Consider the following 22,662-nt stretch of genomic DNA (forward strand, 5'->3'; position numbering starts at 1 on the left):
AAATCACAATTGTTTTTATTTTCAGTCCATTCACAAGGCATCCACTTAACGAGCCTTTTCAGCTTTCCAATTTGCTTCAAATGCCCATAGAACAGTCCACCTTGGTTCTTCAGCCATTTCTGGTGTAGTTGTAAGAGCATTGGCTTCGATGATTGCTCTCAGTTGGTGGTTGTCACATTCCAATGGCTGGCCACGATGCTCCTCATCTTCAAGGCTCTCTTCTCTTTTGCAAAACTTCTTGACCCACCACTGCACTGTACATTCATTAGCAGTTCCTGGGCCAAATGTGTTGTCGATGTTGTGAGTTGTTTCTGCTGATGTACGACCCACTTTGAACTTGAATAAGAAAATTGCTTGAATTTGCTTTTTGTCTAACAACATTTCCATAGTCTAAAATACACAGAAAATAAACAGCAAGTAATAAGTCAGTAGCAAAAAACCATAAAGCAAGTGCATTGAAATGCTGTCTAATATAACCAACTATATTTAAGAATGTATTCCAATATCAAACAGCAAATTTCAACAATGTAAAAACTGCAATTCCTTTTGCACCAACCTAACACTGTACTACCCTAGATGTCAAGACTTCTGTGGTCCTAGATATCTTATGCTCATGCTACATCATTGAAAACTCCTTCTTTTGCTGTAGCTTGTTAGCTTCTATGGCAAATTTCTTTTATAGCATTGTAAATCTTCCTGAAAAGGTCCAGAGAGATTTGATCTTATACAATAAATTTTATTTTAATTTTAATCCAGGAGGTAGTCTGGCCATTTAAAGAAAAATTTAAATACACATTTTTTCATTTCCCAGAAGATGCAAATGCCTCTTCATTAGACCAGATGTCATCTGCTCTACTTGTCTATTTAATGACTACTTGCCTTAAGAAAAGGTACATCTTGTCCTCTCATCTCTTTGCTAATTTTGATGTTTCACTATGAAGCATTTCCTCTGTTGAGCCGTGGTTCTACATCAGTCTTTCCACTGACAAGAAACACCTGATACAAATGTCTATGTGGGGCAAATATATTTATCTCATTACTGGCTGTTGACTGAAATCAGACACAGTGGTCGACTATCACTCTGGGATAACAATCCCCCACCTATTTCCTGGATTTTTTTTAAGTGAGTGAAGATTTTGGACTTAGTTTCTAAATAAATGTAAACTGGCATACCTGCATTGAGTCTAGAGACCGAGGACAGGGCTAGATTGTATTTAGATGAATAAATGATTTTCTAAGTGCATATGTATTAGAATTTTTTCACTTACTGACCAAATAGAAGGTAAGGAAAAAAGTCTAGGTCTTGATGTGAAGTGTAAAATTTTTGCTGTCAAAGAAAATAAAACTTATAGGTCAAACAAAAACATACATATGTACCATGTTTAAATATTTATATATTACTCAAATTAAACAGGTTGATGCCAATTATTTGTGAATCTGACAATTTTACCCTGCTCCAACTACACCAATATTACTGGCTGAAGAAATAAACTAAATTTAAGCAGTTGAAAATTAGGAATTCACTAGTAGTAACATACTCTGAGTCTTGACAAAATAATTACATCTCTAAAAATTGCAAAAGAACAGGTTTTTGACAGCTGAATCACTGACTGGAAACTATTTTTCTGGAAAAAAAAAAAAAAAAGACATGCATTTTTTTAGAAATATAATCAACAGTTTACAGTAAAAGACATTTCCCAAAAGTAGCTAACAAAATCAACCACTCAGGGACACCGCCATGAATTAAAGAATTTGTAAACCAGATCTAATGTTTTTATTAGGCAATGGCTCTCCAGCTATTTGAAGAAAGCAATAACTGACATTTCAAAGTATAAATGCCTCTAATCATGCTGAAAGAAGATAAAAACAATCTTTCTCTTTAGAAATCCAAATAAGTGCAGGAATATTATTTTTGTTTGTTTTATTCTTATATATGAGTGTTTTCCCTCAAGCATACAAAGCATAATACCTCTCTAATTACAGCACTGGAACAATCAGGAACAATTAACTTTACTTGCTTCTCCTACTGTATTACTTAATTTTTACCTATTACTTAGAAAATACTGAAATTTCAACCTCTAAAGTGATTGCATGCGATTGTGTAGCAGGGGGAATGGGTTTGTTGACCACAGCCCTACAGTTCACAGTGAGTTTTCTGTCTAGGAGGGGAATTGCACAATACCAGTTCATCTGCAGGAGCAGGAAAACATTACCCACCTTCTTTCATTAGCTCCTCGTTTTTTAAAATGCTTTACAAATTTTCTGTGTTGTTCACAAACTCCAAACCAAATTCCACCCTAACAGGTAAAACTTAGATGTCTTGATTTTCATGACAAAAACTTGCAAATTCCTCTCTTCAGCTCCATCTCATCACAGAATCACAGAATGTAACTCTGTAGTATTTTAAAAAATATCATTTTCAAACCATCATGGGCCAATTTAGATAATAATTGAAAACCAGCTGATAGTTTTTCTTTTAAATACTTCCACATTTTCCATTATCTGTAATTAAAAACATGTTCATCGTACGCCCCATACTCGCATAACAAAATATTTTTCAACATGTTAACTTTTCATTAATCCTAGCATTTTCATGCCATAGAATCCCTTCAAGTCCAAGTTTCTTGTAATTTATCTCATGCTTTTATCTCAGCATCTAGTCTTAATATGAGGTCTAGTAATGAACCACATGCTTTAGTGTGTTAAATACTTGCATAATAAGTATACATGCATATTATGCAAAAAACAGTGATCTCTGTTGAAGACAGTAAAACTAATAATCCTGTTAAATGTGTAGATATAACACGTTCTAGAAAAGGTCTGAATTGGATCTGAAGCAAGAAGGTTTGAATATATCTGATTTCGAGAAACCTTATATTTTATTCTCTTCCTTAGTCAGTTAATCTATGATTTGAAAACTCAATCATACACTTAGGGCAGTGAAGGTGTCCTAATGGCTTTAGTACTGTTTTGGAATTTAAATAAAGTACAGTCAAAATCAAGTGTGCTTTCTTTTATATATTACCACATCATCATTTCATTATTATTTTTGCCTCTTAAATCTACTAACTGCATTATTATTTGGGTTATAGTGAATGTTTTTTTATTTTCTCTACGATAATATTTATCAGCTATTGTAATTAGTTGCAGAATAACTAGCAAATAACTTGCCATCATATGCTTATGGATGAAACATTCCTTAAAACCAGACACTGGACCAGTCTTGTACTCAGTGGTATGATGACTGAATGGTATTTGAAAAATACTGGCAATACGCTTCCTAAGAGCTGCACGATCCAGTTTATGAGCTGATACTGCAGGATACAAACTGGAAGGATGTGCTTCTGTGAGCAAGGGGAAGCCCTCAAGATTCTCCATCTGGTTTGGTTGATTTTGTACACTCTCTGATTACGCACTGGTCATTACTGGTCTTTAGCTCCTGCACAGGTTTTCTACCACGTGCAAGTCTCTGTTCTGCTTCCCCTGCTTCATAGTCGGTGATGTTATCCAATACCCACCTTGTCTCATTCAGTGCTTCCCACCTGTCTTTGGATTCCCTCACTGTCTGCATGGAATATGACATTTCATCCTTCCTAGAAATCCTTCCAAACATGCACCTCTCCTCAAGAAGCAGATCTCATGTTCTTTTGCACCATAGTATTGTCAGGGCTGATCTGGTAGTCCTTGTTAGTACAGTAAATCATAAATTAAGTGAAGTAAATCATACTATACTGTGTTGAATGTTTGCTTGCTCATTGATCGCATCATTACAATGAACTCCAACACCCTCAGACACACGGCGTGAACTGTGGGGTTGTCATATGCAAGCACAGGACTTGGACTCGATGATCCTTGTGGGTTCCTTCCAACTCAGGACGTTCTATGAACACACTAAGTAATGTTAAGAGACTTAACAGCACCTGCTAAGAGCGGGGAACTGCGGTGGGTCTGGCAGGAAGGAGGAAGGCAGAAACAGCAGCACCGCTCAGGAGACAGCAACTGGGCTCCAGAAGACGGGAGGCGGACAGCGATAAGAGAAAGCAAGCGGGATAATAGCTGCAGAGGGCTCCTACGAGAGCGCGGAAGCGGCGGCAGGCGGGGCCGGGGTGGGGGGTCACGCGGGGCCGCACCAACTGTCACCGAGCGCCACCTGCTGGAGCCGCTGCACAGCCGCGCGCTTCCCCTGCGTGTCTGCGGGGCAAGAGTCCTCCGCGCAGCGTGTCCGCCAGTCTGGCCCGGGCAGGAGCGGCCTCGGACGCCACACAGGCCGGGGGAAAGCTGGCCGGCCGCATGGACACAGCTCCCGGGGCCTGTAAGGCTCCTCAGTGCGGCTCACCCGCCGCCACCGGCAGAGCAGCATGATCATAACTTCCTTACGCGGCTGCCGCCACACGCAGCGGCGCTGTTCTCAGAACGGAGCGGGAGGCCGGACGGGGGTGGCCGGCCCGCGCCCGCAGCTCAGCCCCTCCGTGCGTGCAGCAGCGCACGCACCCCGCGCTGGGAACCAGGGGCGCCCAGCCCGCGGGCACCACCGCCCCCCGGCGGCGGGCAGCGCACCCGGTCCCGTCCCGTGCTGGCCTGTCCCGCCGCCGCGTCAGAGAATGTTGGGGGTTGGAAGGGACCTCGAAAGATCATCTAGTCCAATCCCCCGGCCGGAGCAGGAACAGCTAGATGAGGTTACACAGGAAGGTGTCCAGGCGGGTTTTGAATGTCTCCAGAGAAGGAGACTCCACAACTTCCCTGGGCAGCCTGTTCCGGTGCTCTGGCACCCTCACTGTGAAGAGGTTTCTTCTCCAATTTGAGTGGAACCTCCCGTGTTCCAGCGCGCAGCGGCGCCCCCCTCGGCGGCTGCGGGCGCAGCAACGGCCCAGCACGAGCCGCCGCTCCTCCCCGGGCGCGGGTGACTCAAGCGCGCCGCGCTCGCGGCTGGGAAGGAGCGCGCACGCGCGAGGGACAGCGGCGGGCTCTGGGCGGCTGCGCGCGAGCGGGCGGCAGCCGTTGCCCCGCCCCGCCCCGCCGCGTGAGGAGGGCGCGCGCCTGGGCCGGGCGAGCGGGCGCGTGGTGTGTGCGCCGCGGCGCGATGTTCGTGGCGCGCAGCATCGCGGCGGATCACCGCGACCTCATCCACGATGTCTCCTTCGACTTCCACGGGCGGCGCATGGCGACCTGCTCCAGCGACCAGAGCGTCAAAGTGAGCGGGGAGCCGCCGGGCCTGGCGCTGGGGGGTGTCACGGCGGCTGCCGGCGGTAGCGCGGTACCGGCGGTGCGCGGCCTACCGGACTTGCCGGGCGGGCGGCGCGGAGCCGTCCCCGGCGCTCACCGGGGCGGCGGGGCCAGGCCTCCAAGCGGGAGCGGCCCGCACCGCTCTGCGTCGCTCCGCCCTGCCCCGCCGGGGAGTGAAGGGCCGCGTTCGGCGCCCGCGTCTCGCCGTCTCCCCGGGAAGCTGCCGTGCGCGCGTTCCGCGGAGGGTCCCGCCTGCGGCCCGCGGGCGGTAGCGGCCGGGAGGCGGCGGCAGGACGCGCTCGCACATAGCGCACCTTGTTTGTATACGCGCATGTACACAAACGCATTTAAAAATACATCTTTTTCTGAGCCGTTGCTGCAGCTGGGAAAATATCCTTAAACTGTTGTGGCTACGGAAGTGCTGCTTGTTGTGGTGGTTTGTTTTAAAATTATTTATTTATTAATTCAGCTGAAAATCTTTGTTTATTTAAGGGCACTAAGGGAAGAAGCCACAGTTTCGCAATGAAGTGCCAATAAGCAAAAGGCGGAGGTGTTCTGCGTGTGCTCTGGTAGATAAGGGAAGCTGTAAAATACTACAAACTTTTAATTCTACACTAAGAAGAAATAATAATAGTTAACGAAAAGTTAAGGACTTTTCCCGTTTTTTGCAGATAGTAAAAAGGTGGACAATATTCAGGAGTTAAGTGGTTGGATTTAAGAAATGTAATTTGCAGCGAGCAGTCATGTATTTTGTTAGACCAGGTAAATGGTTGAGAAAATTGGTTTTCCGTAGAAAACTATAAACAAATGAGCAGCCCCTTCTCCTTGACTACATATTAAAAAACAAACAAAACCTGACGACAAAAAACATTCCCAAAAAGTAAGCCAAAACCACGTCAGTATTTGGTCTGGACTGACTACGTAAAACTTGCAGCCTAAAACGAGTGTTCTTAAGAGAAATGCCAAATCGTAGGTAGAACTCAGAAACTATGTACTTTAGCAAGGTAACGTTCCTTTCCTATCATAGCAATATCTGTATGAGACTGTCTGAAGTATAACTTGAACCAGAGTGTTACCACACTTATAAAACAGTGGCATATCTGGTGTAGGTCCCATTCTCACTAGATGGGGCTTGCAGAATAGCAGCCAGGGAGAAGTTAGAAAGTTTGGCAGCGATGGTAACAGCTACTAGAGGTACAGAATAACAAAAATGAGGTCACTTGCAATACAGTTATGTAGTGAATGCAGGACAAACAAGGAGGGGATGCCAGGCCTCTAGAGGTGTCTTTCATCTAATTAGATTCATTATTTCCTTCACAGTTTTTCTGAAAAGCTCCCAAAGGTGTATGGGAAATCAAGAGAAGGGAAGGTTAATTGACTTGTGTATGGTTATGAACCAAGGCAGAAATATTACAAACAGAAACAAGATCTGCTTCCTCACTAGCTGAACTTTCTTTCGGCTGTCCTGCTCTGTCTTCGGGGTGATTGCCAGGGGCCACATCTGAGCACCTGCTGTGGTGAGGACCATGGGAGGCTCTACAGTGGTACTGGGCAGTGTACTCATGGAACAGAGTGAATGAAGTGTTGAGAACTGTAATAATTGGTATTCTACAACTGATTTATTGTTTAAACAATAGTGGATTTTGCAGGTGTATGCCTCTTCTCCCTACCCGTAGGAGGGATAATTTCAAGTTTGAGTGAAGTGCAGTTGTGTACTGAGCCAGATTGAGTTTTCCAGACGAAAATGTTTAGTGGTGTGTGCATATATATGTATATTAAAGTGGCTGTGGTTTTTAGTACTGTGTAGTAAGCTTTATATACAGATTTTATGAAAGTATTTTGATTTCTTAATAGGTCTGGGACAAAAGTGAAAATGGGGATTGGCATTGCACTGCCAGCTGGAAGGTTTGTATTCATAAAAATTACACAGTTATAACCATAGTTTCTCCTTTATTTTTGAGGAAACATACTTAGCTTTTGCTGACTTGTAGAGCAGAAATATTTCAGTTGTTGTAGATCCTGTATTTCTTATCATAAAGTACTTTTTTCCTGCTTTTATGAAATATCTCTAATGCCTCTCACTTAAAGCAGAGGCTAGTGAGCAGTCTTATATTATTAATTATGTTGGCAGACTTCGTTATCAGTAAACATAGCAATAACAGGTTTTTAAGGAGTTGGAAAACTGTATCTTCATTTTTAATTGAATATTCCTTTTTGCATGTTGTAAGACTTAAAAAAGAAACAAAAAAGCGGTCTGTCTATTCAATATTACAACATCTGATCACTATTTATTTTTTTTTCCAAAACCTTTCTGAGAACTGTATCATATAGAGACTCTCCCTCATCAGGATAATTAATGCATTCAGCTTCTGAATTGTCCTTAAAGTTATATTTGATAGGAGCACAATACAATAATCCCTGTAAAAGGAAATGCAAGTGAAACTTTTGAATCCCCCTCTAAAAAAAAGGTTGACTAGGTATGAAAGAGGAGTTTCATGTAAAGAAGATGATAAGTAGTGCTCCACATATGTTTTGGAAAAGTACAAGCAAGCTAGAAATGAGCCTGGTAATGGCTAAAAGTTGAAAATAAAGCTCTACTTTTTGTGTCAATGTAGAATCTTAGCTTGGAACTTATTGTTTAAATAAATAATAAATAATGCCTTGAAATACACTTGTAATAATTACCTTTTAATCATTGACTAGTAGCAAATAAAGTTTGCATTGCTTATAGGAATGAACAAAAAGTTGCTTTGTAACATTGAGCTTTATAAAAGAAGACAGGTTTCAAAGGAATAGTCTTACCACTTCCTAGAATTTACTTCTGCAGAAAATCATGAAAATGTGTGATCGTTTGGACTAATACAATAAGGATGTTTCTCTATAGTGTTTTCCTGTTCTTTTGCAGACACATAGTGGATCTGTATGGCGTGTGACATGGGCCCATCCTGAATTTGGGCAGGTCTTGGCTTCCTGCTCTTTTGACAGAACAGCAGCTGTGTGGGAAGAAATAGTGGGAGAGTCAAACGATAAACTCCGAGGCCAGAGTCACTGGGTGAGACTTCAACCTATTAATTACAGTTTCTGTATATTCTCGTATAAACAGATTCACTGTGTCTCATTGTTTTGTTTGCTTATCATAATGGGCTGAAGCTTTTAAGGTGTTTAAATTTCAGAATTGAACAGGAAACCGAGCATGAGAATTGTTCTGAATACCATGTTACTGGACATTCCTGGTTTTGCAACATATTTTATATTCCTGAAACGGACAAAGCACCCTGTTTTCTTCTGTTAATATAAAGTGTTCCTGATTTTGCCTGTGTTTTGTTAATTTGTGGCACTATTCCAATATAGAGTAAGTATTTTTAAAAGCATTTGGGGAAAACAGCTAAATGGCAACTTTCAGTGCAATTATTGTCAGTACAATTGGTGTTTCTTAATAAGATGTTCCCTGGCAAACAACCTGCAGACATGAATTCCCATCTACAGTAGAATTCAAGTTGTGGAGATTTTCTTCTGTGACAAGAGCTCATTTGAAACTGTCTCATTCAGGTCTTGGGGGGAAATGGTTTGCTCAGGAGTGGGTTTTCTAGGCAGCATTTCATCAAGGGAATTTGGGATCTAAACAGATTATTTTGCAGCTAGTCTTCATGTGTAATCTTATATAACTTAGTAGAGTGTTCCTGCCTCTATTGTTTTTTGAGTTACTAAAATATCTGCAGTTTTCTACTTTACTGAAGTTCTCTAATGTTGAGATACATAATTGTGAAGAGCTGGGTTGTCAGGACCTTTGGCACCCAGTGGGGTATGAAAGCTGACTTTCTTGTGCAGGTGGCAGCTGTGATGTGTTGTTTTCATCTCAAACTCATATAGACTTGGCAGGAGAGGAGACAACTTGAAAAACGACCGTTTATAATTTTTCTTTCACCCTAGCTAATCTTCCTGTCAAATGTCTGCTGTATTGACTCATTCCCTTATCAGAAATGTGTATTGTTTTGATGCTTCTCTTGGAAAAATGCTTCATGGTAAACTTCAGCAGCCCAGAAATTAGAAACCAGCGTTGCTAGGCACTGCAGTTAATATTGTCACCAGTAGGAATGAAGAGGACAGTTTCAAACTGCCTGTGGCAAATACTGTTGTACTTAACGTTTGTTACTTTTTTTTTCCCGAAGAGCATACTCTAAACAACTCTTTTTTGGTATCAGTTCTGATACTAGTGTATCTCTCTTGATGCTTGAAATTGCATCAATGCGATGATCTATCATTTCTCCAGTTCACTGGTATGTGAAGCTTTGGTGGTGGTTTTTTGTTTGTTTAGTTCTTGATGGGAGAGTTAAGTGATCCTATGAAATGGTGTTGTCAGACTTCCATTAGCCTTCCTTAGGGAGCACATTTTTAATGGAAATGTCTAGCATTTCCTTCAAGAATTTCTGCCTTTTCTTTGCAGGTGAAGAGGACCACTCTAGTAGACAGTAGGACATCTGTTACAGATGTGAAGTTTGCTCCTAAGCATATGGGTCTTATGTTAGCAACTTGTTCAGCAGATGGAGTTGTAAGAATATATGAAGCTCCAGATGTGATGAATCTCAGTCAGTGGTCACTGCAGCATGAAATCTCATGTAAGCTAAGCTGCAGTTGTATTTCTTGGAATCCTTCAAGGTATGTTATTAAAACTGTAGGTGTTGTTTTATGACTGTTTAAGCAGAATGTCCAAGGAGTGAGTTCTGAAATTTTGTAGAATAAATCGTAAAACATGCATGGAGAAGACTGAGTGTACATTATGCAGATCTGAAAGAAAGTGGCTAACATTTCTTTTAATGAAACAAGTTTGGCAGAGCCAGAGAAGTGTTACGAAACGTCCTCCTGTGTTCTATGAGGGAATATTCCCAGCCTGATTATTTTAGCAAGTAATGAGGTAAAGAGCTGTGAAGTTCTCTTTATTAATCCCACAAAACTTAACTGGGGTTTTCATAAGGGAAAATTCCTGTCTATTCTTTTCTTAAGAAAGGTGTTGAAATAGGTAATGATTTTCACACATCTACCAAGAACACACACCGTTGCCAGTGCAACAGAGTACTAGAAGCCACAAGAGTCTTGCTGGCAAAAATACAAAGCCTGAGAGTTGTTCTCAGAGTTTCTTCCTCAGGGGCTCAATGATATACTTCACCTTCTTGAACAGGAAGGAATCAGGAGTTTGATAGTTGGGTTGTCCCCACCCAGGAGAACACATACAAGCAGAGGTTCTCCTTCTCTTCCCATCTCACATCCTCCCCCAGCAATAACAGGAAGGGAAAAACCATTCAGGGCTGAATGGCATTAGATTCTCTTTGTCCAGAAACACTTCATGGCTTTTGCTATAGACATAGTGGTCCTGCTGATACAGTTATTTGTCTATTAATTATTAGTAGTCTGTAGTCCCATTAATGCACGGAATGGGGTTAAAAGTTGATTTAGAAACTAGAACTCATCTACATGCAGCTTTTGTAATCTAGCCTCCAAAACCTGAATAAAATGCTATTAAATCAATAATTAAAAGTACTGCAAACAATGCAGACTCTGGCATGAAACTTGGGGCAAATACTTGACTGCAGATGCATACATAAAATCAATCCTGCTCTCAGGAAGCATCATTTTGAATTGGCAAATAACGTTCTCTAATGATTTCTCTTTAGTGGGTGTATAAAGTGGACTTTCAAAACAACAGAATGGAGATTGTATTGGTAACTGTGAATAGCACTTACTCCTGTTTCCTTGTGATACTTTCTTTTTACCTTGTGAAATTTTTTTTGTTACTATTTTGTTTTCTTTATAGATAATGTGTCCGAAATGTAAAGAAAACTGGCTTGGTGTACTTCTGTGAAATAATTTGTAAATATAACAGTACTTATTTTCACCTTTTAGTTCTCGAGCACATTCTCCAATGATAGCTGTAGGAAGTGATGACAACAGTCCAAATATACTGGCTAAGGTTCAAATTTATGAATATAACGAAAATACCAGGTATGCTAAATGACAGATATAACATTTGAGGAATCCTCAAGTAGTTTGTAATATATGGCCTTTTATTCCTGTCATTAGATGTCAAGTGGAGTAGTAAACAATAATATCTTAATTCTGTTTTGGAGCCATTGGATGGGAGAGGGAGAGTTCAGAATCGTAACTGATGTTCACAGACATGATATTGATAATTTTGTTCCATCTCAGTGCAGAAATGCCAGTGTTTGTACCAGCATTTTAGAGAGATAATTGTTTCTGCTTCTACTAATTTATATGCTTAATTTTGCACAAGGAATTAATAGGGCAAAGTTGAAATTTGTATTGTGTTGCACTAGGCACGGTTTTGTCCAAGGTGGCCTTAAAAATGCTTTTAAATGCATGTTTATAATGACATAAAGTGGTGTGAATTACTGGCATTCTGTAAAAATTCAGTTTATACAGCTTAAGTATTCAGAACCAGAAAAAGCCAGAAAGTGTGTGCACAATCACTTTCAATTAAATGATGACAGAGAACCTGGGTTTCATTCAGGGTCATTGGTGTGGGAAAGGAGCCAAGGTGTGTTGTGGGTTTATGCCTGGCTTCAAACAATGTTCTTGGTGCATTAACAGTAGAGTTGTTGTAACTTACCTGGTGGTAATAAAACAGTGGAATAGTGTTTATCATTCTGAGAAGGAGGCAGATAGTGGTCTGCTTACAAGCACAGAAAATTTAGTAAGTTTCTGAGATACAAATTCCCTTTGGATTTGTGAAGGGAAGAATTCTTTTATTTCTCTCTTTGAACTGTAGACAAAAATTTTCTTTGTACTGGAATCCTTGCTTTGTTTTATGATTTAGCATAATGTTGTTAGTAGTTCCTGTATCCAATATATTAAATTCTGAAGAAATCAGTTTGTAATTATTACTTATAATTAAATTTTATGTTAAGAAAACGTTTTTATTTTTGCAAGTTTCATCATGTGTACTAGCTCCTTTTTTCCCTGTTATACTACATCTGATTTATATAATTTGCATTACTTGCAATTTTGATGGTACTAAAGGTTGATTTTTTACACTGTACAGGAAATACGCAAAAGCAGAAGCTCTGATGACAGTCACAGATCCTGTACATGATATTGCATTTGCTCCAAATCTGGGAAGATCCTTCCACATCTTAGCTGTAGCAACCAAAGATGTACGAATTTTCACACTAAAACCTCTAAGGTGAGCTTAAAAGGAATAGTTTGGTATGATGTGGTACATGCTATGTAGTCTTTTTTTATCTGCAAAGCAAAAGTAGTAACTTTTGATGCATGCAGGATTCTTTTTTAGCAGGTTGATTTTTAAGATGACAAGATTGTGAGCGAGTGTGTAATTTTGTCTGAATACCTCTTAATATGCCTGAGCTAGGAACGATTGTTATGTAAACTTGAAAGATGTAGTCCTCTCTTCTTGGCATCATGTTCAAGCCCAGACCTTTGAACAGTTGTGTGCAGAACTGTCACTTTTCTCTTAAACAGGAAAGAATTGACTTCATCTGGAGGATTAACAAAATTTGAAATTCATATTGTGGCACAGTTTGATAATCACAATTCCCAGGTGTGGCGAGTGAGCTGGAATATTACAGGCACAGTGCTTGCCTCCTCTGGTGATGATGGCTGTGTTAGGCTCTGGAAGGGTAAGGTCACCCACCTGAAATACATTAACTTTGTAGTATGCTGAATATACTTGAGAAATTCTACTAAAAAATAATTTTGGAGTAAAAGTTCATTTTAAAATTGTGAATGAAAGGTTTTTATCGTTCTGTGTACGTTTCAGAAAAATGAATTAACTTTCTGTGCTGGAACACTTGCATGATTTAGGCTGCTGTGAGTAGTTGTTACTCTACGCTCAAACTGTTTCACCAGACTAGAGCTATGCAAAGTTTTCATTTTCAAAATTAACATATGTATTGCATTACTATCTTTGCTTGCTGCCAAAGCCAGAAAATCTACATTCAGTCACAGCATTCAGGCAAAGTGGCTTTTTCTTCTGTTTAAATTTCTAAAAGCAACAGCAACAAAAAAATCTAATTTGTTTCTCAGTATTTTAGTAAAGGAAACTCATTCTGGCTGCTAAACAAAATTGAGTTTTGGATAGGGAGAGAATGTCAGACAGGTAAAGGGCCAGATCCACAGCTATTTGGAATTTATGTCTTGGTATTGAACTTCAATTCTAATTTGCACCAGGTGTGTAGCAGTTGAAGTATCATAGTTTTATCAAAAGCTGAGCTTCAGAAGAGAAACTAACAGGTTTTATATATCTCTATTGGCAGCTAATTACATGGACAACTGGAAGTGTACTGGTATACTGAAAGGTAACGGGAGTCCAGTGAATGGTAGCTCTCAGCAGGGAATTTTTAATGCCTCCCTAGGTTCAGCCAATACAAGCCTACAGAATTCACTAAATGGATCGTCTGCCAGCAGGTAGGTTAATTAGTAGAGAGACTGAAATTCAGTAAATAGTCTTTTTTTTGGCTTGGCTCTCCTTAATTTCATTTAGCTTTCATGTTTATTTTATATAGTAATTTTAAGTGCAGTGTAATTTATTGCATGAGTACTTCTATGAGCTCTTCAAGTTTTGCTCTGTCATGTTGTCTTATGCCAGTGTTAAGAGGAAAATGAACAAGGCTGAAAGCCATAGTGATCATTCCGTATATATGAGCAATGTAAACAACTATTTTCACTTTGTTCTTTCACATTACTAAAAATAACTCTTCTGAAATAGTTTCAAACAAGGAGCAACTTTGTCATAGTGCTCTGTAACTGCCCTTTTGCTTTAGATGGATGTTTAAAAGTGAAGCAAAAATACCAGCAACAAATTCTGGTTTTCACTGGGATAATGTAGCAGAAAGGGAGGAAAAGATACTTCATCATGTATGGTTTCAACAATTGTATACTAGAGTTAGTTTACTTGCATTTTTGCAGGCGTAACATCAATCAAATAAGTTTTGGGGTTTCTTTTTAGTCTTCCTCATATGTCATTGTTATTGCAGATTAATTTGCTTTCTGTATTTTTTATTCTGTAATAATTGCTTTTTAGTAGGTAAATTCATGTGCCTCTACTGAAAAACATTTTAATTTGTGTGCACCAAGATCTAGAAATACGCTGAGCCCTGAATTTGTACAGTGTAGTGTGTATAGTCAACTTTACAGGATGTGTCCTGTGTAAGGACCAGCTGTGGCCAAATTCCATAGTGGCAGCCTCAAAGTTTTGTGGCCACCTTTATTTTTTTCAAATGCCTTGGGATAGCCTCCATTAACATCCATATGCAGCTACTAATATGGTAATTTTTTTTCAGTTTAAAATGCTAATCTGTGAAGTACTATGACAGTTTGCTTTTGAAGAGTATCTCTTGCCCACCCCCTCCTCCGGCCCCCCTTTAGCAGTCAATCCTGACAGGCAGTTCTGGCTTCCAGATCCCTGGCTGCCTTGCACAAAGGGATTTTCCTCACAAGATAAAAGGGAGAGCAAGAGGTGGTAATGGTTTCCAGTAAGAAAAGAGGCCAAAATGACACTGGTCATCTGGTCCCAGGGGGTACTTAATGTAGCAAAAAATGCTCAAATGCAGTCCTGTCTTGGAAATGTGATACCTGAAGCTACAGAACTGTATTTGCTTGGGCTCCTATAGGTAGCTACAGGCCATTTTATACCTCTTTAGCATAGGGTGTAGTTTCACAGTCTCTTATATCTAAGACTATGCTGCTGCCAGCAAGAGCACCCTACCGTATCCCATTGGCTGTTCTCCCAGAAGTTGGTAGTAAGCCGTTGTGAAACTGAAATTTCCAGCATTATTTTAGACTCACTCCATTGCTCTGTATTTTGAAAGTGGGTTTTATTTTTAATCTTGGCATAAAGTTGGAATTAACTTTTTGTTGCAGAATTAAGTCTATGGCTGTGGAATTTCAAAATATATGGTGTCTTGTCCTAGGATTGATCCTTACTATAATGATGCACTTAAATACATGTTTTCTGTTGTAATCACATTGGCTTGAATTGTATAAGCACAGTTGCTAACTTTTTTTAGTGTATTAACACATATAATAAAGACGGATGTACTATATTTGACTAAAAGGGTATGCTACACAGAATTTATTTTGTCTGTACTGTCCATGCTATGTTTCAGTGTCTATAACACTTAGATAAAGCACGGGAAGGTCCGTAAAATTTTGTTGAAGTGTGTTCACCAAGCTGGATTTCTAATCAAAATAGTTTCAGAAGAGATGATGTAGATTGTTGGAAAATAAGTCAGTAGGGCTATATTGTTATGTTCATGTAATTGTGTGTCTAGATTTATGGTACAATTTCGATTCTCCATTTGTATTATGTCCTTTTTAACAGAAAGCAGAGCTGATACCAAGCTAACTGGAGTAACTGGTGTTTTGCTGCTTGTTGCATGCACACAGGAATGGAAAACGAACTCCTTTTTTCCCTCCCTAACGGCGTTTGACCTCTCCCAAGACACCAGCAGCCTGCTAACTACTAAATGCTATTCAAAAATCCTTTTTAAAACATGTTGTGTATGTTTTTTTGTACTAGCTCACACAGTTTGATACTGTTGGAACTCCTGGTAGAAAAATATTTGGAGAGGCTTCTTGTTTGGGAAAAAACCCACAAACAACCAACCCAAACCCCAAAACTTCCATCAAAACAGATTTTTTGAAAGCTTGTCAAATTAGAAGACTAGTTTATGAGTAAAAATGATAATTTTTGTCCTTGATTGGGATGGGGGGAGGGAAGTGACCATTAAAATTTTCATTAAAATTGTTTTGATAATTAATTTGGTTTGCATTTCATAGTGTTCAGCATTTGAGATTCCTAAACATCACAAGTTTGTAACTGCTTTGTAATATAATATACAAAACTGTTAGTTTTAAAGGAATAAGAAAACTGTTTTGACAATTGTACAGACGGTAGCTTTTGAATAGTTTGGTATTGCTTCATTTATAACTTAGTATGACTTCAAATAAATGTTTTGTAAGTATTGTCATACTTTTTTCATCTTAAGAGAAGTACTTTTTCTGATATGTACTTGTACATTCCTATGGTAATAATTCCATGGAGTGACTAAAATTCTTTGAGCATAGTATCTTAAAAACAAACAGCCATACAAAGATTGAAACCAAAATGCAGCTTGCTGTGGATTGTCCCATAATTCCATTAATCACATAGCTGTTCATTTATCCAAGTCCACAGAACTTGTAAACAAGACAGAAAACATCTGTAGGTATTCAATATAGATATATTAAAATGCATTAAGTATTACGGGTAAGTTCTAATGAAAACAGCAGAAAAATGACATGAAATGGTATGATTCCAAGTCTTGCATTCACCTGGAATCTTAAATTTACTCTGAGGATTTTGCAGAAATATGTAAATACATACAAAAGCTGTATTTCGCTGAAAGTAGTTTTCTCTGTAAATGTATATTATTAAATTTAAAGTATTGTAAAAACAATGATGTTTTTATGTCTATTCTAGAAGTGCTGTGAAGTTAATCTGAATTAGATGCATACGCAGAAAATGTACTTACGTAATATTTAATGTATATTTTGTGTCACAAATGAAGCGTTACTAAAAACTGTCGACAAATCACAGGAGTTCTGGGAGAACAAAAGCCTGTTAATAGCTGTGCTATATCCTTTTTGATTTCCAAAGCAATCTGTTCTTTTGTAAAAATGTATACTAGGATTATTATCACAGAATTCTTTTCTATGAATTTCAGTGGAAAAGACTGGATTATTTTCCTTTAAAGAGCAGTTTCCAAATTTGTCTTGTTTTGAATTAAAAGCCTTGATTTCTGCTATTATGTTCTATTGGTTTTGGCATGGATATACTAAAGCCTTTTTTTTTTTTTCTAGCATGTGTTTTCTCCCCTTTGGTTCTCCTTGTATTTACTACCTTTCTCTTTTTTCTTGTTTTGTTTTTTGTTTTGTTTTGTTTTTTGTTTTGGTGTTTTGTTCCTTTCTTAATTGTTTCAGGTATTTCTTTCCCCCTCTGGATTCCCCACGGGCTGGATCGAGATGGTCCAGTCATGCCCAGCTCCTTCCTCCTCCTCCTCTGATAGAGCACTCTTGTGATGCTGACTCTGCCAACCTCCAGTATCCTCACCCTCGCAGACGATGTGTATCTCGGCCTCTTAATCTGTTACCTGAGAATGAAGGGGTTTAACATGTGGCTTTAAATAAACTCTGAAGGGCCTTATTCTGGCATTTGTGAATGCTTCCATTTCTGGCTACCTTTTGTATTTATTCTCTGATACAGAAGATTTTTTAAAAATTGGGGACTTCATGCACATGCATGTTTTACAAAGCAAAGTACACCATTTAGAACATGTTATTTATGTTTGTTTATCAAAGGAGCATTTTAATCTGTACCCTCTGAACTATGGCAACACATACAAACAGTATTAATCATGAGCTATTTACAGAGTAGCTGACTTCAATGTGCCTGTCCCTTTTAATTTTTTTTTTTCTTTTGTTTTTGGAATCAGTGTGGTCTTGATTTTTTTGGTATATTGCACTGGCCAATGTGAAATATATTCTCAACATTAAACATACCTACAAGCAGTTGCTGAGTAACTAAAGGATGATATTGGATCAACTCCTAAAAGAAACAAAACCATTCCTGTGTATACTGCAGCAAAATAGTTGGGGGTGTTTGGTTACTGAAGAATTTTGCATCTTGCTATATAAATATTTAAATTTTATAATTGTGGTTGACTAATAAACTTATTCTAAAAGGTCTGTATTAGTATGCTTTTTCTTGTACTAGCTGTGCCTTTTTTTTTATTAACAGGCTTCTGATGAAGGAGCTGGTTTTGATTTAGGTGTCCATTCTGGTAGCCTGCCTTTTGTGAAGTCATGTGCCATTCTGGATGCTCTGTTGTGTATTACACTTTTCTGCCATAGGGTCTGCTCTAAGTTTTCACATGGGTGTATTGAAGGTCTGCAGAGACTATCCATAAGTGAGTTGGATTTCAAATGGTAACTCTTTCCTAGTGACTGAATGATTCACACAGGACATTTGGATGAAATAGTACTGACTGAAAAGCCTTTTTTGATGTGTTGGCACAGGGACATTGCTGTGGATCAGCATGCCGGCATTGACTGAGCTTTGGCTGGTGTGATACAGGCAGGAGAACAAAAGGGAGCAATTACTACATGGTGGTGTTAGGTTTTAGCCTTACTGTACAGGGTGTAATTGCTGAATTTGTTTGGTAGATCTTGGCAGGGTGAAAGGACAAAGGTGGGCTCTGTGCAGCAGAAACCCAAAGTGTAATACTGTATTTGTATGCTTCAACATGGGCTTATGCTACTTCATGGACTAGACCAGTAGAATAAGGTAATGGAGAGGGCAACCTACATTCTTCCAACTGGATATAAAGTCCCTGTGAGTCTTACTTATATTCTGAAAACATTATTTACTCATATGCCACATTTTTACTCAGATATGCCACATTTGTTTCTTATCTCAGAGGAATCTGGTTTTAATAAAAAGCTATGAGGGGTAACAGTGGTGTCACAGACTGCTTGCTGTGTGTGGAGGTAGGCTGCTGCTATTTTTTAACCAGCAGGAACAGAACTGGGCGGGGGGGGAGAGGTTTAGTAAAAGCAGGTACTTAGACCTTTTTACCAAAATGTTATCTTTTTTGGAACCATGCCCTATTTTGTATGTTACACACTGGAAATGTTACATGATTAAAAAATAAGGTTTAAATGGGGGTAGAAAGTAGCAATATTTCTCTGTGGAAAAATGAGTCATTAAATAAAAAACACAACCCAATCTATTACACTGGGATTCATTCTGAAAACAGAAGAATGTACTTTTGAAGATTTAAGCCACTTGCAGAATTTGTCTTAACCCTTTAAAAGGTCACTCCCTTCAATCCAGCAATTGATCTTCTTACTGCACTTCTTTTTGTACGGAGAAAAAAATGAGGGCTCCTTCCTAAGCAGCCATCAAGAAAAGGAAGGTGACAGTATCTAGATGTGCTGCTGTTTCCCTGTGCTAAGTTTGTACTGTGAGACCCTACAGTGTCTGTTACATGTGTCTCAGTTACTGCAGTTTAGCAAAAAGTAGTGTACAATATACTCAAAGATAATTCTTTACATACAACTGTCCTTGATAAATCAAATCTAAGGGAAAGATTCCTGCTTGCAGTTATTTTTTGTCTTTAAATTTGCTTCTGTTATTCTTTCGGAGCCCAAAATAACCAGTTATGGTAACAATGAAGTAATTGTCAACTTTTTGTAGCTTTTGATGCATTTGTTTATAGTAATGGTCATGTTATTTTCCTCTGTGCTGAGCATGTACTAGTAGTATTAGATATCCTAATTCTAGTCATGCTTCTTGCTAATGGAAACACGCTGTTATATTTTCACAGCAAATAAGTCACATTTCCAATGGACTGGCCAAGTAGGTTGACTTCGACAAATGAACTCATGCTGGTTTTGTGGCCAATGCTTGCCTTGCCCCCCTGCCTTCTACTTTGCTTTGATGGCTGCACAAGACCTTTCACTCCATATCCTTGACTGTCCATCTCTACCTCCTCAAACTCTACTTTTCTCACTCCCGTGACGCGAGAATATGAACTATGCTTCTCTGGAAGGATCTGGGTCCTTGAACATAAGCAGCAGAACCCTAGGGAGGGAGGGAGATTACAGAAGGGTTTAGAAAGGGATGATTACAGGAGCTACTGTCAGTATTTTAAATCTACCACTTAGTAAGGCTGCTGTCTCTTTGTCTTTCTGCTGAAAGGAGATACATGTTACCCAATATGCTGTTTATCTGCTTGGAGCACATCTTAGCTTGAACTTCCAGGGCTGAGTTTTTGGACTTCGTAGTAGCTAGGTGGTGGCTTTGGTTTCCTGTCATTGTTGGTTGCTTTGTTTTGAATATATTTGAACACAGTATAAAATCCTTATGATGTTGAGTGTGTGATTTTTTCACTCTCATTCTAGCTTTTTGCAATCTCCATACCAGGAATGCAACTGTAGGAGCTGGAGTAACACTGAATTTGATTTAGATCTTTCAAAGCTGTCATATATGCACATACATCTATTCCTATGCACCTTGTGTGGAAACCACTGTCTGCCTTCTCTACTTGAATGTGACATTTATGCTTCAAAACTGAAATAAAATTATCCGGGTACTATATATAAGCTGCGCATTACTCAACCTCATCTGAGTGACTCACATAGCAACAATACGACGGAAAAAAAAAAAAACAACAAAACAAGTCAGGAATATAAACAACACCTGTCTCATAAATATATATCACACCAGTAAATCCGACGAAAGCTTTTTCCTTTCCAGGCCATTATGCCTTGTCCCGGGGCAGCAGGGCCAGACGTCACATCTCGGGGGAGGTCGCCGCTCTCCCCTGACAGACCCCGAGCTACTCACCGGTACCGAGGTTCAAACCTCACCGGTCCGTAAGCAAATACCTCAAATACCCGGCTTCATCGCCCCCTTCCGAGAAGCCACCCAGTCGGCCCCTGCGACCAACGACCCAGCCCCGTTCGCTCGGCGGCCGCCTAACGGACAGCGGGGCACGGCCCGGGGGGGCGGGGATGGGCGGTGCCGCGTGCTCCTCACCCAATCAGCATCCTTCTCTCACTCTCCCCCTTCAAACTTTTTCCCCTTTGCCCGTCCTACGTCGGCCAATCACCGGTTCCGGCTGGGGTTCGCCCATTGGCTGGGTGCGGGCGGCGGGGCGAAGCGCGCGCGCGGGCTGTGGAAAGTTGGGGGGGGCTGAGCGGCGGCGCTGCGCACGCGCCACTCGCCAAGGGGTTGTTCTGGCGTGTGTGGGGGGCGCTCCTGGTGCCGTCGCTCGCCAGGTGAGTGGCCGGGGCCCGCCCGCCCTCTGGGGGGCGCTGCGCAGCCGAGTGGCCTGGGCGGGACGGGGCAAGGCAAGGAGGAGGGGGCGCCAGTTTGAAGTTTTGGCGGTTGGGCCGCGGTTCCTCCCGCTCCCCTCAGGCGAGTAGCGGCGGGGCGGGACGGGACGGGACGGGACGGGACGGGACGGGGGGTCGGGTCGCTCGGTCTTGGCCGTGGCAGCCCCCTGGGGGGAGGGTGGGCCTATCTCCTCCCGTTTTGGGGGAAAGGCGTCGTTGGCTTCGAGCCGTTCCCCGTCCCGAGTGCCGGCGGCCGCCTCCCCCGGCGGGGCCATCGTGCCGCTCCCGGGCGGCGGCGGGTGAGGGATGGGGGGGTGGTGCCTGCACCGAGCGCTGAGGGGAGCAGGGCCCGGGCCTTCCGCGGGCAGGTCGGTAGCGGTCGGTGCTCTGCTGCCGGCCCGAGGTGGTCGCGTCTCGGAGTCCGCAGCTCCCCAGGTGCTCGGCGCTGTGGAAATGGGGGGAGGCTGGCTGGGTGCAAGCGGCTTTGCTGGCTAAATATAGGCTGGCACGGGCTGCAGCGCCGGTGTTCTTCACTTGCAGCGAGTGCTCCTCCTTTTAGGAAAGTCTTAGGAATGTTATAAAACTCCGTGGCCTCCGAAGGGTTTGAGGGGAGAGGACTGGAAGTAATTTTTATGCGTGTTTGTGTATAAGGTGGTGTGACTGCCAAAGAACATTAATTAGTGATCTGTGAGTAATGTATTTTTGACAGCGTTACTGTGGTTTATATAACTGTTTAACTTGCTCCTGCTTTCAGATGCTGCTGGACCAGGGCTGATCGTGTTGCCGAGCAGAGTGCTATTTTAAGCAGCTTGTGCAGGATGATGGAAGAGTTCAGAAATATTGCTGATGAAACATTTCCAAGCTTCTTGGGCTATTCACTGAACAGCACTTCAAGTGCTATTGAAAATGTTACTATTTCCTCAAACCCTGGCTTACCTGTTGCAGCCTCAACTGTTGCCAGGAGTAGAACAGGTTGGGACAACAGGTAAGACTATCAGTTAATAGCAATTAATATTTAAAAACGAGTTGACTGATTTGAAACACTTAAATTTGGCGAGAAAAAAAAATATTTTGACAGATTATTTGGTAAATGATAAAAATGTTTACTAATCAGTAGCATGCTAATTGGCAAACTGAGGGATTATTATGTTAGTGGTGAAGAATCTGCATTACATTCATAACTTATAAGGCACTTTTATTAAAATTACCCTTTAAAATAACAGCTTAGTTTTTATACTGATAACCATCAAGTTCTGTTCAACTTGACTCTTCCGCTTAGTATACTCAAGTTTGAAGTGATGTAGAGAATAATTTATTTTTTACATGTGTGCTCTCTTCATTCTATTAGCTTTTCATGTAACTTCTCTGAATCCGGCACATTTTAGAAAGGGTAGTGTAAGAACTAGTGTTATGGATACCAATTAAAATTTAACACAATTTATAATGATTTGTTCAGCAAGGAGTAGAGCAAGGAGTAATTATTAGAAGCCTTTGATCACTGCTGTCCTGTAACCTAACAAGAAGATCAGA

The 22,662-nt window shown here is 40.7% G+C and overlaps 2 protein-coding genes across 3 annotated transcripts in view; both read left to right on the forward strand.

The window, feature by feature from the left end:
* Positions 1 to 5,020: 5,020 nt before the first annotated feature.
* On the forward strand, positions 5,021 to 17,963 carry SEH1L (SEH1 like nucleoporin). 2 transcript variants are annotated; one of them, XM_080339109.1, is made up of 9 exons: positions 5,021 to 5,191; positions 7,078 to 7,128; positions 8,129 to 8,275; positions 9,668 to 9,879; positions 11,122 to 11,220; positions 12,278 to 12,418; positions 12,715 to 12,872; positions 13,509 to 13,659; positions 17,215 to 17,963. In XM_080339109.1, the coding sequence occupies exons 1-9, from the start codon at positions 5,081 to 5,083 to the stop codon at positions 17,402 to 17,404; spliced, it is 1,260 nt and encodes a 419-aa protein (XP_080195235.1). In that variant the 5' UTR covers positions 5,021 to 5,080; the 3' UTR covers positions 17,405 to 17,963. The 2 variants fall into 2 exon arrangements, with proteins under 2 accessions (XP_080195235.1, XP_080195236.1); XM_080339110.1 differs by having other exon boundaries at positions 15,575 to 17,348.
* A 3,987-nt stretch (positions 17,964 to 21,950) lies between these two features.
* The window catches only part of CEP192 (centrosomal protein 192), a gene marked incomplete at both ends in the record, with an annotated part of 66,050 nt that continues 65,338 nt past the window's right edge, over positions 21,951 to 22,662 (forward strand). The window contains one exon of the mRNA XM_080364145.1: positions 21,951 to 22,117. Coding sequence (XP_080220271.1) covers positions 21,951 to 22,117 — 167 coding nt within the window. The remainder of the gene's footprint in view (positions 22,118 to 22,662) is intronic.

Source organism: Nesoenas mayeri (genome assembly GCF_963082525.1).
Source record: "Nesoenas mayeri genome assembly, chromosome: 2".
Taxonomy (NCBI): Eukaryota; Metazoa; Chordata; class Aves; order Columbiformes; family Columbidae; genus Nesoenas; species Nesoenas mayeri.

Coding starts and splice junctions, on each gene's coding strand:
- SEH1L (XM_080339109.1), top strand. CDS start 5,081: ATGTTCGTGGCGCGCAGCATCGCGGCGGATCACCGCGACCTCATCCAC. Junction 12,873..13,508: donor CTGTGTTAGGCTCTGGAAGG/GTAAGGTCACCC, acceptor CTCTATTGGCAG/CTAATTACATGGACAACTGG. Junction 13,660..17,214: donor AATGGATCGTCTGCCAGCAG/GTAGGTTAATTA, acceptor TAATTGTTTCAG/GTATTTCTTTCCCCCTCTGG.